At 38.7% G+C, this 15,515-nt stretch overlaps 1 protein-coding gene across 1 annotated transcript in view; it reads right to left on the reverse strand.

Moving 5' to 3' along the window:
• Positions 1-10,928: 10,928 nt before the first annotated feature.
• The window catches only part of LOTGIDRAFT_232796 (hypothetical protein), a gene marked incomplete at both ends in the record, with an annotated part of 10,106 nt that continues 5,519 nt past the window's right edge, over positions 10,929-15,515 (reverse strand). Inside the window, one exon of the mRNA XM_009057974.1 lies at positions 10,929-11,342. Coding sequence (XP_009056222.1) covers positions 10,929-11,342 — 414 coding nt within the window. The remainder of the gene's footprint in view (positions 11,343-15,515) is intronic.

Consider the following 15,515-nt stretch of genomic DNA (forward strand, 5'->3'; position numbering starts at 1 on the left):
TGTGTCCTCCTCGATATCCTCCTCTAATGCTAATAGTGGTGGTTATGCAGGGGTGCGTCTTCGTCGAGGTTGCGACACCGGAGCTGGTGTTGTAGGCTCTGGTAAATCTATAGGTACAGACCCTATAAGAAGTAAATGGTTGCGGTGCAAATTCCCAACATTTTCCGCTTTCCATAATAACTTCATATACGGAACATCTGGGTTTGGCTGGCTGATGATGTTGAATACATCTTTACTCACAGTGAAAGCTTTCGTTATAAATCGAAAGCCGCTTCAACAGAATTGTATTAGAAGAACTTTTTAGTAATAACAGGGTACATACTGTGGATATCGTAATCAAAAAGTTCCCGTCGAAAAATAATAGTTCTTTCTTGTTTTATAAGTTTTTAAAAGGGACTCTTACTTGTCAGTAGTGAATGTGTGAATTTGGAGGGAATTGACGAGAATATAATTTTGGGATAAAAAAAAATCTTCTTTCAGCAAAATTTGACCTCTGCTGGAATCGATTGTGTTTTTGTGATTGTGTCCTGCAACAGGACAAAATTATTAGCCTAGACAGAGAGTCAGAAAACTAGCAATAACAGATAAGGCAAGTCATTCACCAACAATCGACCATATTTAATTTCTAAAGAAATTAAGGTCACACCATGGTTCTATTTCATCAAAGATAGCTTGCTTGTAACATACGTCCACTACCAGCCGTCAGAAATGATAGCAAAGTCTTAATAATGAACTTAAAATTGTACTCATCAATATATACAAGCATACCAAGTTTCATCAAGATCGAATAAAAAATGTAGGCTCTATCTGCATACAACAAATGTGGGCGGACGAACCGACCGACGGACGGACGGACGGCCGGACGGACAGGGGCGACGGCAATATACGTCCACATTTACATGTGGGCGTATAAAAACTACTGAACAGCTTAGAAAATGTACCCCTGCCATTCCCGATCACACCTAGCAATCAATTACAACCCAACTGGCTGATTGTTATACTTTTCAGTTTTTTGAACCAATGCTTCATTGATTTGTAGTGTAGCAGGAGGACTAGGGCTTCTAAATACAATCCAGTGACACAAGGCCCGATCCGGCCTACATACTTTCCAGGTTTCAGAATGCTGTGAAATACGAGGAAATAAGCGAGAGAAAAAGAACACAAGTTTCAAATTATAACAAGTCATAATCAATTACTACATCATGTCTACAACAATTAATACCCTACACCCTTACAAATTTACAGGATTTGTGGATAGAGCGAAGTCCATAAAAAGTCATTCTTTCATAAATAAATAGTTTTCATTAGTTATATATTCCCCAAACCACCCTATAGTTCACTTATAGGATGGAAATTCAAAACAATATTTTTAGAATATGTCTTAATTTGACCAACAGGAAGGAAAATATTTTATGTAAAAAGTTCCTATCAAGCAACATTTTACTTGGATTAAATCATCTATTTACTGATTCAGTTCAGATTTATTTTTCTTATTTCTATAAAAAAAAAAATCATTTCATATATTATAGGTACTTAGATGTTTCATCATTACATGACTACACTTTTAGTATTTTTGGAAAGAAAGTGTATTAAATTTAACATGTAGTGTTAATTTTTTTTTGTTCATGCAAAAATTGATAACATTCATGAGTATATATAAATCATATGAAACATAAGCTTATTAATGCTACTATTGGCCCTTGAAAAACATGTTGAAATTTTATGTTACATTTGTTATTGTAATGATAGTCTAATTGCATAAGATAGACCCAGGGGGACTCCATTTAGTTAAGCGAGTCCGACCATAACGAATGCCTATAACCCCGATCTGAAGTTAATAAAATATGTAATACACGCTGGTTATAATTCAATAAATCTAAGCTATAACACTTAGATATACATTCTAAAGAAGAATAAAACATGGTGACAGAAGCGTTTTAACATGGAGAAACTGTCGGAATCAAAGCCATTGCTGTTAAGTGGTACAGTGGTGTAACCTATTTTCGTGGATATAAGGATTCAACACCGAATTTCGTCAAAGTTAAAAAAACGAAAAAAGTTTTTTTATGTCTTAGATGTTTCCTCAGATATTCTACAAAATAATCAAAATTGGTTTATTTCGATTTTCTTTATGAATCCTTCACTTTGACCCATATTTCATGAGCAACCAACTCGGCAACGGCGGCAGAATGCGTCACCTATTTTCGTGTACAATGTTTGATACATAAATAAGTCGAGAAAAACACGTTGTATGGATACCGGGTGGTATAATCAACTTCTCTTAGTATTTATCTTTAATATCAATTCATTATAACTAGTGACAATTCCTTCAAAGAACCACGATTTTAAAAAAAATAGTGACTCTCAAAATATGATACGTAGCGTGATTTATTGCTAAAAGTCACTGAAACAACATAAGAATATGGTCCACTTTGTGTTCCATAGAAATTTTCTGCCGACACGGAATCCGGTAGTTCATCACGTGACTTCATTCGTTGGATTATATTCTAGCAGACGACACTTGGAATTCCGATTACCGCTAGGGATTATAATGAAATTCGGCCGATAAAAAATGGTGACGTTTGGTAATAGCTGAAATCCGCCATTTTGTATTTGTCAAAGTATACATTAATATATTTTACCTTGCTTGAAATTACTGGATTCATTCTACTAGCTGATATTGTACAGAAAACCCATGTTCATTAAAACAAACTAATGCGGAGGTCGCACAAGGTCGCTCGCGTAAATTATTAATCATTTCCGAAAATCCACGAATAATAGGTTTCCACGAAATTAGGTTACTTGACTGTATAATTAACTTCTCTTAGTATTTATCTTTAATATCAATTCATTATAACTAGTGACAATTCCTTCAAAGAACCATGATCTTAAAAAAAATAGTGACTGACAAAATAAGATACGTAGCGTGATTTATTGCTAAAAGTCACTGAAACAACATAAGAATATGGTCCACTTTGTGTTCCATAGAAATTTTCTGCTGACACGGAATCCACTAGTTGATCACGTGACTTCATTCGTTGGACTACATTCTAGCAGACGACACTTTGAATTCCGATTACAGCGTAGGATTATAAGGAAATTCGGCCGATAAAAAATTGTGACGTTTGGTAATAACTGAAATCCGCCATTTTGTATTTGTCAAAGTATACATTAATACATTTTACCTTGCTTGAAAGTACTAAATAATCAAAACAAACTGATGCGGAGGTCGCGCAAGGTCGCTCATGTAAATTATTAATCGTTTCCGGAAATCCACGAATAATAGGTTTCCACGAAATTAGGTTACTTGACAGTAATAAAGCGTAAACTGGATCAAAGATTTGAGAATTATCTAGAAGCTACATAAGAAAAATTTGACAAGGCTCAAACATGCATCCTTTTACATGTAATCGGAGAAGAGGCTTTAGAACTGTATAACAATTTTGTATTTGATGATGAAGCTGACAAATATAAATTGAAACCTGTACTTGATTTGCAACTTATTGTTTACCTAAAAATAATGAGGCGTTTGAAAGGTATAAATTTTTTACCTGTGATCAAAGGAAAGATGAGAAAGTAGACGAATATTTAAATGAGCTGTTGACAAAAGCTAAAACATGTAATTTTGGTGGACTAAAATATTCCCTTGTCCGAGATCGAATGGTCTATGGAATTCTTGATGATAATCGTAGAGAAAAACTGTTGAGAATTGATGATTTGACTTTAGAGAAGACCATGTCATTCTGTCATGCTGCGGAAACTACAAAAGATCCGCTTAAAGAAATGAGTGAGATCGAAGAAAGAGGCGGTAATGATACAGAAGAGGTCTATGCTCTTAAACGTTACGGAAGTAAATTTAAAACTGAATAAAAGTAAATGTATATTTGGTGTGAATGAACTAACATTTATTGGTGATGTAATATCTGCTGATGGGTTAAAACCTGATCCCTTGAAAGTCCAAACGATTCAAGAATTTGAGCAGCCAACATGTTAAAAAGATGTTCAACGTCTTATTGGTATGGTAAATTACTTAGCACGATTCTTACCTTATTTATCAACGGTAACAACATCATTACGACAACTACTTGATAAAAATATTGAATTTGAATGGACTAAAACACAAGAAGAATCTTTTAACAAGATAAAGTCTTTATTGTCAACACAACCATTCCTGAAATTCTACGATCCTGATAGACCTATATTAATATCAGCTGATGCTTCGAAATCCGGTCTAGGAGCGGTGTTCTACAAAAGTATGAAAACCAATGGTGTCCTATTGCACATGCATTCAAGAGCTATGCTTAGTGCTGAAACCAGATATGCTCAAATGGAAAAAGAGACATTAGCATTAACTTTTGCCTGTGAACGATTTCATCAATATTTATATGACCAGAACTCCCAAGCTGAGACTGATCATAAACCATTAGTGTCAATTTTTCAAACACCTTTAAATGGCTGTCCAATTAGAATTCAAATATTTCTATTAAGGCTCCAGAAATATTCTTTAAAATTAGTGTTTACACCAGGAAAAGATATGTTTATATCAGACTGTCTGTCTAGAGCCTATGTGACAAAACATAATAAAGATGACATCTGTGGTGAAAATTGATGTTTATGTGGACATGATTGTTTCTAATCTCGCTTATACTGATGAAAGATTAGAAAATACTAGAAGTGAAACACAAAAAGATAAACAATTTCAAATATTAACTTAGCAAATTACTGATGGTTTTGCTGAAAACAAAAAAGATTTTCCAAAAGAGCTTACTGAATTTTGGAATATTCGTCATGAACTTATATACGTTAAAGGACCAATTTTCAAAGGAGAACGCATTGCTATTCCTACAAGTTTAAGAAAACTAATGTTGTCTAAGATACATACTGGACATTTAGGAATAGAGAAGTGTTGTAGACTAGCACTTGATACAATGTACTGGCCCAGAATGAATCAGTGCATAAAAGAACTAATAAATTCATGTCCTACATGACTAAAATACAGACCAAAACAAGCGTCTGAGCCACTCCATCCTCATCCATAATTATCCCTGGGAGAATATTGGAATAGATTTGTGTCTATATAATAATCGAAATTTTTTGGTGATGTGTGACTATTTTTTCAAATTACACAGAAGTTATTCCGTTAAATACAACAGCAAGTGAAGCTGTTATTAAAGCCATGAAACGTGTATTTTCTAATCATGGTATACCAAGAGAGGTGTTTTCTGATAATGGTCCTCAATTTAGTAGTAGACAGTACAGGACTTTGCTAAAAGTTTTGATGTTCAAATCACAACACCCTCACCACATTTCCCTCAATCAAACGGACTTGTCGAGAAAACTGTTGTGAAAAATCTCCAGAAATCTGATGAAGATAGAAGTGACTTTTATATTAGCTTACTAATCTACAGATCTGCACCATTAGAAAATGGTCAATCTCCAGCTGAAATATTATATGGTAGAAGATTGCGATCAAATTTACCTGTTCTTTTCTAAAAGAAAAGGGGGGAAGAAAAGAGAAAACAGAAAGTTCACTATGATAAACGTGTTAGAAAATTACCAAAGCTGATTCAAGGTGATAGTGTGTGAATATGCGATTATGTAAATAATGTGTGGTCTAAGAAAGCTATAGTGCAACGTGAAATAGCTTCAAGATCTTATGTAGTGATTACAAGTGATCGTGTTAAATATCGTAGAAATAGAAAAGATCTATTAAAATATAAATTTCGGAAACCACTAAGAATGATGATGATCTAGATCTCTTTAATGAGTTAAATGAACCAAATCCAATTAATAATCATTTGGAACGAGAAAATATGAATGTTCAACCTCGGAACTTAGATGCACCACATAGATCACGGTATGGAAGAAACATTCGTGCTCCAAGAAGACTTATTGGGGAAGTTTAAACATCTATATAACTCTTAAACTATAGCCTATACATGTATTTTACATGAAATAATTAAACTTCCAAAAATATTAAAGTTGTAATTTAATTGATAAGAAATCAAATTCGATCTTTTAATCCAGTGAAGTTCATTGGAGCGCCTGAGGGCGGTGGATTGTGACAAATCCGGGTTGGTGTCTAGCTGTTTGATGATCTGGTAGTCGACATTGCGACTAGACGGGGGTGTCTGTGCTGTGTTTGATATCTGCAAAATCAACACCTCTCTCCCGACCAAATGGGAGCGGAAAGCTGGTCAACCACCACCTCCTGCCGATCCGACCTCTGGAAAAACCGGGATCGAACTTCCGATGCGCGTTTCCGTATTCCAACCGAACCAACACTTCTGGGTGACAGGGGGGAAGATCCCCTCCTCTCACTACAGCTCACCAGCGAGGATTTTGATAATTCCACTCTCATCGTGGGACTCAATCACCTTTCTAAATAAAATGCATAACTTTTATCTCTCTTTTGTCTTTGTACACCCACACAGGCACTCCGCATAGTCAGAGCACTGCAACCCCACCAATCCCAGCGACCCCGGTGACCCCGCCAACCCCGGTGAATTTCTACCGGGGTCGAACAGTACATAAGGCAGGCCCTGCCGAGTGAGTATTCATCAGTCTGAAGAGTTCAAACGGAACGAAACTAGTCACTGAAAATAACGGGATAACTGGTCGATTAAGCCAACCTTATCTCCTCTAATTTACTTCTGCCTAAAGACTCAGGTATGGCTACTTACGTGACCCCATCGGGCAGTCTCGATTCCATACTGGCCTCGGAATCTACAACTACGATAGCGGAAGACGTCCCACCCGCTAAAAGACAAAGGGTCAACACTACCAACCAGCCTGCCAATAGTAATGTCGGTGGACCTCCCCGATAATATTTTACCGTTCTACAAAAGGGTCAGAAACCTCAGAAGCAAAATAGCACGCACCCAAGTCCAAACCGACTTCTTCGAGGCCTGCATCTCAGCAAACCTAATACCTCCTTCATTCAAACCAAGAATCTTCACTGGTAATACGATATACCCCACCAACCTCGCGGAGTCCAAAGCCCGCGCCACCAAGGAATTTTGCCTAACCTCCCTCAAAATTCATATCCAACACCTGGAAACTATTCGCCGAAACCTCACGGCTAACCTTCCGACAGCTTTAACCAAACTTGCAGAAATTTGCGACACCAAACAGCTCCAAGAATCAGAGCAGGCAATCAATGCTGTCGTTGATAGAGAAATCAGTATGGGAAAATCCAGATTACAACCCCGCTTTGAACGACTCAGCCTTGAGGCTCGTCAAGATGACCCCTTCCAAGGAAAATACTTCACTGGCCAAAGTAATACACCTAACCAGCCCTACCGACCCAACAGGGGTACACTAAGGTACAACACCAACCGCAAGAGAACACAATCCAGATCTTTACCACGACAACGGATCTACACCAACCGTAACAACATCCACCGAATGGTCCAAGAAATTGTTCAAAATCTCAATTTCAATGGCAATGAAACTCTCAATAAAAATTCTGAAACTTACTCTAAGTCGTCTGTAGTCAATCTATCCCACCTGGCCCTCAGCCCGACTGAAACCTCGCTCCTCAACAAAGGACTCACCTTTAGCCCTACACCCACTGGCATAGACATCAGCAAGACCCTCTTAGACCTTAGAACACTCTTCCGCAAAATGCGCATCATGTATCACTTTGCCGAAAGCAAGCCCCCTGCCAACACTTTTCAACTCCCCCTAGAGAAGAAATTCGCACCACGCAGCACTTGGACCCCCAACTCAGGGGCCAACCTCAATATGGAAATCTTCTTCCGCGTTGTTAAGCGCAAACTTCTAGACTCAGAAGTCATTAAATTCAAAAGGAACAATCTCTCTAAACAAGAAAGATGCCCTTGGCAAGCTCAAGAACAATGCTGACATCATTATCAAAAGAGCCGACAAAGGCTCCGCTGTTGTACTTCTCAATAAAACTGACTACATCGCAGAAATAGCAGAAATGTCATATACCTCCTCACCTGCAACCTCTGTCAGAAACAATATGTTTCGACAATTTCGCATCAGGCTGAAAGAACATTTTGTAGATATCAAACACAATAAGAGACACACCGTCTTCGCCCACTTGCACCAACCGAGCCATTCTAGTCGCAATGTCGACTACCAGATCATCAAACAGCTAGACACCAACCCGGATTTGTCACAATCCACCGCCCTCAGGCGCTCCAATGAACTTCACTGGATTATAAGATTGAAAACTTTCCAACCTCACGGAATCAATGACAAAATCTGAACTCGGGTACCCCCACCTTTCTTGTTTTCTACATTCTCTTTCCCTGGGTACCTCAATTCGGATTACGCACAAGCCTACTCACCCTCTCACTCCCCCCTCCTTGGTACACACTATATCACCCCACGCAGTTCCCCCAAAGCACACCACACCCACTTGCCTTGTTCCCTTAGGACCGGTACCCACGATCCTACACCTCATTCAAACACCCCCCCCCCCCACCCCCTCCCTCTCTTTTGGCGCAGTCCCGCTCTCTTGACGTCATTACGTCACAATGATATAGATACCATTATCATCTAAACGGACAACAACAGAAAGATGTTTTCTTGTCAACACTGTCAAAAAACCTTATCGAAGAAATGCCACCTCACAAGGCACCTAAAGGAAGTCCACTTCCCATCCTTCAGCACCTGCGAGGGATGTGGCAAGAAATTTAGGAGGAAAGAATACCTCAAAAAAACACCGTTGTACCGGAAACCGGGCCGAAGATCTAGAGGACCAACCTTTAGACATACCCCAAGAAGCTATTTCAGACACTCTTGGTTCTTTGTCACCAGACTGTTCTTTCTCCTCGGCTACCATACCAGGTTCAACTGTCCAAACTCCGGACATTCAGCTTTCACCCTACAACACCCCATTGGGGGAACCATTCCCAACGCTGGGAGTGGAATCAACACCTCTCTCCCGACCAACTGGGAGCGGAAAGCAGCTGGTCAACCACCACCTCCTGCCGATCCGACCTCTGGAAAAACTGGGATCGAACTTCCGATGCCTGTTTCCGTATTCCAACCGAATCAACACTTCTGGATGACATAGAGGAAGATCCCCTCCTCTCACTACAGCTCACCAGCGAGGATTTTGATATGACGAAATGATATTTCAGGTGGATTTTTTCTTTCTTATTATTAAAAACGTTAAAAATATCGACTTTTTTTGATCTATTGTTTGTACCCTCCAATAATTTTCAGACACTAAGTATCTTTTCTCAATTGTCGTAAGCATATAATCCCCTGTATTATGAAAAGCGGCTCTTAAGTTCATAAACTGGTAATCAACACAATCAAACAGTTTCTTTATAAGTTCAGGTGTCGATTTAGGTTTCCAATTAATTGCAAATTTAAAAACTCTATTTATAGACTCAGCATTGTTGTTTGTCCACAACTTTGGAGACTTTATATTGCTAGCCCTTCGTGGTTGGAACACGTACGTGTCTAGCCTTTCTTTGAGAACTTTCTCAAAGTAATGAACGAATTGTTCAAAATTGCCACATAAAGACAATCGCTCAAACGTTATTGAATCGTCAGCATTGACCAATCCTGATTCACCGAAAATATGCTCCATTATTTGTTTCCGAAGTTTTGAATTCACACCAAATTTATTTTGAAGATAAAACTTAATATTATCTTTAAGGTGTTTTGTACATAGTCGTCTCGTGGCATTTGGGAATGAATGTTCAATAGCTTTTGTCATCGCTCTCTCGTTGTCAGTTCCAAACTGGATACTTTGGTCGAATCGGATCTCGAAGTCCTCAATTGAAACTTTGGTAGCAAGGTGCGAGAAAAATTCATAAGTCGCATCCTTGTGTAAAAGCATAGGTCCAATAAATATGGGATGGTCATTCGTTTCTCTTCTCAACACTCTGTTGTTTTTGTACACAAAACAAGTAACAAAGAAAGGTTCCAAATTAAACGCCCTATCCATACCAATGATAGGGGAATCACTGTTCTTCAGGAAACATATTTAGATCAACATATATATTTTTCGATGGTTTTACTTTTATCTCGTCTTTGATGTTTTGGAATGTTTTCGTTTTTGTTCTCAGCTTTTCTGATTCGTTAACTCTATATATTCCCTCATATTCAAAAAGAGCAATGTCACTTAAATAGGTGTCATCGGTCGATGTAAAGTACGTGACGTGTTTATTGAAAGAAGCGTCAGACTTCAAAACTGTCTGGTATCGATGCATTGTAATGACGAGTGGCTGTGGTTGAACCGGCAAATAAACAGTTTTTCCGGACTTCACATGTCGTGTACAGTAGCTGTCACCTCTTTTGAAAATACACTTGAAATCATTGCTTGAATAAACCTGAATATGGGTACGACTGTTCTTACTGTTCCAGATGCTACAATCATCATAGTACTCGCGTTTCAAACCTTTTGAATAGCGGACCACATTAAGTTTATTGTTCACTAAGAGCCATGCATTTGATTTATTTCCAGCTGGACACTCCTCGAATATACGCCTGCATTCCTTTATACGCAGAAAAGCCTCCTTGGCCGTGTGTGGATGTTATCCTGGTCAAATAAATCATTTCTTCTTCTATTGTCAACTGGGGAGTCTGGAACGGACATGTGGAGTTCCAATGATGATGCATGAGAGGAAGACATTGCTGAATGTGTAGAACAACTAGGGGAAGGTGATGGCATTGGGCTGTCTTGGCAATTTGCAAACGTGCTGTGGAACTGAGGATTGAAATCATCACAGACGGAATAGATGTTGGGTATGACGCTCACAAAATGATTAGGTGTCCAGTAACCCTTGTCGTTGATAGCTGTGTTGGTCCACATGATGAGTATCTCCCCAGTGCCATGTATTGGTTGACTCGGTTTGAAGGAGGTGTTCAGATGAAGGAACGCATGATCCTGTAGATCATTTACTGGCGGATAGATAGAAGTGATTGTTGTCTTCAGTTCATCAGCCAAAGCCATGCCGACGAATATGAACCATCAGTTGAAGAGGCAATGCACGCATCGCGGTAATCCGGAGATATGAAATAAGATCAGCAGCATCTGACCTTCTTAGGTACGTTTCTTCGTTGAGGCACATCTGGATACAGGTCCGTACTCGAAGCAACGATGAAAAGTTCTCGTGGCCGTAAGTTGCAATACTAGCACCATTGAAGAAGCAATTTCCATCACCCGTGGCTACCATAGGTGTCCCAATGTGGCCCATATCATGCTGTTCAAGTAAGTATTGGCTGTGTTGATCGATAGCTAATGGCTTGGAGGGTCTGAGTTCTGGTAATGGCACGGTCGGACATTCGTTAGGCATAGCACGAGTTTCAAGACGAGAAGCGTATAATAGGGCCTGGAAACCACCCATTGAGGCCTGGAATTATACAAAAAAAAAAACTTTTTTGAATGAAATGAATAGAGTTTTACGTCCTACTTTACTGCAAAATCTGAATAGAGCTGCTGAATATGAGTAATGATCCCTAATTCAAAGGCTTATGGCTGAGTTATGTGATGTTTCTAATGGAGTAGAACATTAAATTGCTTACTTGACATAATCTGAATAGGGCTGCTGAATATGAGTAATGATCCCCTAATTCAAATTTGAAACACCCGACACATATAAATTCCATTTATTGATTCTCAACATAAGAAATATCATTCACTGATATTTGTTCGCATGCTTTTAGACCACCTTGCATCCATATGAGTTAAGGCGATCATTCGAGCGATAAAGGATCGTCCTGTTTCTTATCCAATCTCGAGGCGAGAGAGGTGTCGACAATAGGGGGCGAAACCGTCCAAGGAGCAACTTGGGAAAATACAAGAAGCTTTATGGGCAACCTATCTAGCCCATACTTCCGAACGGAATCCCGATCTGACTGTCCGAAGCTTATCGTTTTTTTTGGCGTGCCTGAACCTCGCGGTCTCGAAGTAGGTAGGAGATGATTCTCCAAGGTGTTTCAACTTTGACCAGTATCTAAGGGCTAACTCCTCTCTGCGGATTTGTAGAGGAACCTCACCAACATCTTGGAGTAATGACTCCGTTTTTATGCCGATGCCTGCTCCTGTGGCTAGTCGGAGGGCTTTGTGCTGTATGATATCTAACTTTGGTTAGCATTGGTCTGGCGGTCATGAATGTCTGTGAACCGTAGTCCAAGATGGGCCGGATCAAGCGCACGATAGATCATCATGAGCGTCACAACATTGGCGCCCCATTCATTGCCAGATATATTCCTCATTAAGTTCAGCACAATTTGGCATCTGTTTGTGATGTTTTTAATGTGAGGTTCCCATGAGAGTTTTCTATCGAAGGTTACACCAGGTAGCTTGGTTTCACTAACGAATTGAATACTTTCGCCGTCCAATACTAGTCGCATGTCGGTCACCTGGGGGTCTTTACAGACCAACATTCCTACCGTTTTGGCTTTGGATATTCTGAATCCCTAGTCATTTGCCCACTTTGCAAAGCGATCCAAACATGTTTGGATCCGCATTTGAAGGTTCGTATATAACGTACCATTCCCCCAAAAAGTGCTACATTTGCAAAGTCCCACTCAGTGCCACGAGTGACTCTAGTTTTATACTTCCTTCCAAAATGTATTAAGTTTTCCTTCGTATTTGGACAATCATTTTGGTTATCCACTGTCATGGTACGACCATTCGAATCAGGATCATAGGTACGAGTAATCCTTGGTTGCACATAAGTAAGAGATGATGTGCCGTTGTTCCTCAACCAATAAACTAAAGTTACATGGCGTATTTTAACTTCATCAAACATACTAAGATATGAATGAATTTAAGTCTTAATATTTCCGGTAATAAACGTAGCAAAACTCCAACAAAGATTAGAAGTATATGTAGTTCCAGCTGTATTAAAATTATGCTGAGTTTTATGTTCTGAATGAACTACTTGCTTGTAAATCCTCCTCAAAAAGTTCCCTCTTCTTCTAAAACGTCTACGGGGTCGGCGGGATGATGATCGATTAGCGATGCGCCCGTATCGACTCCGCCGTGCGGAAAATCTTCGATATTTCCTATAATTCCTCTTTCTTCGGGGATAAGCCATCTTTAACGTCTCTTTAACGTTGCCAAATGAAAGGGTTTGATTCTCCCAAATGTACAGGCCTAGGGTTGAGCAGACACATTATTTAGAAATTAGGATTAAGGGTCTTGATATTGGGTTTTCTTCTGTTCTTATTCTGATCTGAAATTAGAAAAAATAAGTATAGTATCTGTTATGTGCTGACTGTTTTTAGTTTACAATATTATCATTTAAGTTCTTATTTTTTGAATATGCAACTATCATTTTCTGCTTATAGACATGGGGGAATTTCTCTTGAAGGCTCTTATAGTAGGCATGAACTATCTTGCTTGCTCGATTGCTGGTTGTATTAAACGGGACAACAAAGGGTGCTATGCCTACATTATGATGAATATTTAGTCCTATAGGTCTTGCTGTATTCAATGTCTCAATCCAATGGGCCTCCCTAGATTGACGGAATTTGGTAGTTTCATCTTCGGGCAAGTCAATTTCTATACGCTCAATTGGGATTAGGGCGAGATCGTCTATTGAATGGTCGTCGAGGTTGAAATGATTAGAAACAGGCTTGTCTTTCTTTAATTTGATGTCTGACCTATGAGCATTAAAGCGAGTTCGTAAATTATTCTTTGTTTCTCCTACATATTGTTTGGGGCATTTCTTGCATGAAATTAAATATATTACATTCGAATGTTCACATGTTATATGTTCCTGGATCGGGTACCTTTTATTCGTAGAGTTGCTTACAAAATAATGAGTTTCTGATATAAAGGGACATGTTTTGCATCTACTGGACAAACATGGAGCACTTCTTAATTCTGGAGGTACTTCGGCATAAAGTCTGTTTTTAGCTGCTATCTGTGCTAAGGTGGAATTTTTTATGTTTCGTAAAAATCGTTTAGATTTCGGGGAAGGGAGGGTTTCATTCTCCCAAATGTACAGGCCTAGGGTGGAGCAGACACTTTATTTAGAAATTACGATTAAGGGTCTTGATATTGGGTTTTCTTCTGTTCTTATTCTGATCTGAAATTAGAAAAAATAAGTATAGTATCTGTTATGTACTCATTGTTTTTAGTTTACTATGAACAATATTATCATTTAAGTTCTTATTTTTTGAATATGCACAATTGGGATTAGGGTGAGATCGTCTATTGAATGGTCGTCGAGGTTGAAATGATTAGAAACAGGCTTGTCTTTCTTTAATTTGATGTCTGACCTATGAGCATTAAAGCGAGTTCGTAAATTATTCTTAGTTTCTCCTACATATTGTTTGGGACATTTCTTGCATGAAAATAAATATATTACATTCGAATGTTCACATGTTAGATGTTCCTGGATCGGGTACCTTTTATTCATCTGTTTGTGATGTTTTTAATGTGAGGTTCCCATGAGAGTTTTCTATCGAAGGTTACACCAGGTAGCTTGGTTTCACTAACGAATTGAATACTTTCGCCGTCCAATACTAGTCGCATGTCGGTCACCTGGGGGTCTTTACAGACCAACATTCCTACCGTTTTGGCTTTGGATATTCTGAATCCCTAGTCATTTGCCCACTTTGCAAAGCGATCCAAACATGTTTGGATCCGCATTTGAAGGTTCGTATATAACGTACCATTCCCCCAAAAAGTGCTACATTTGCAAAGTCCCACTCAGTGCCACGAGTGACTCTAGTTTTATACTTCCTTCCAAAATGTATTAAGTTTTCCTTCGTATTTGGACAATCATTTTGGTTATCCACTGTCATGGTACGACCATTCGAATCAGGATCATAGGTACGAGTAATCCTTGGTTGCACATAAGTAAGAGATGATGTGCCGTTGTTCCTCAACCAATAAACTAAAGTTACATGGCGTATTTTAACTTCATCAAACATACTAAGATATGAATGAATTTAAGTCTTAATATTTCCGGTAATAAACGTAGCAAAACTCCAACAAAGATTAGAAGTATATGTAGTTCCAGCTGTATTAAAATTATGCTGAGTTTTATGTTCTGAATGAACTACTTGCTTGTAAATCCTCCTCAAAAAGTTCCCTCTTCTTCTAAAACGTCTACGGGGTCGGCGGGATGATGATCGATTAGCGATGCGCCCGTATCGACTCCGCCGTGCGGAAAATCTTCGATATTTCCTATAATTCCTCTTTCTTCGGGGATAAGCCATCTTTAACGTCTCTTTAACGTTGCCAAATGAAACAATTGACGTCGCGATAGAGATGGCATAGAAACGCGATTATAATAACGTCATAAAGTCGTTTTTAGATTTCGGGGAAGGGAGGGTTTGATTCTCCCAAATGTACAGGCCTAGGGTGGAGCAGACACATTATTTAGAAATTAGGATTAAGGGTCTTGATATTGGGTTTTCTTCTGTTCTTATTCTGATCTGAAATTAGAAAAAATAAGTATAGTATCTGTTATGTGCTGACTGTTTTTAGTTTACTATGAACAATATTATCATTTAAGTTCTTATTTTTTGAATATGCAACTATCATTTTCTGCTTATAGACATGG

Source organism: Lottia gigantea, assembly GCF_000327385.1.
Source record: "Lottia gigantea unplaced genomic scaffold LOTGIsca_32, whole genome shotgun sequence".
Classification (NCBI taxonomy): domain Eukaryota; kingdom Metazoa; phylum Mollusca; class Gastropoda; family Lottiidae; genus Lottia; species Lottia gigantea.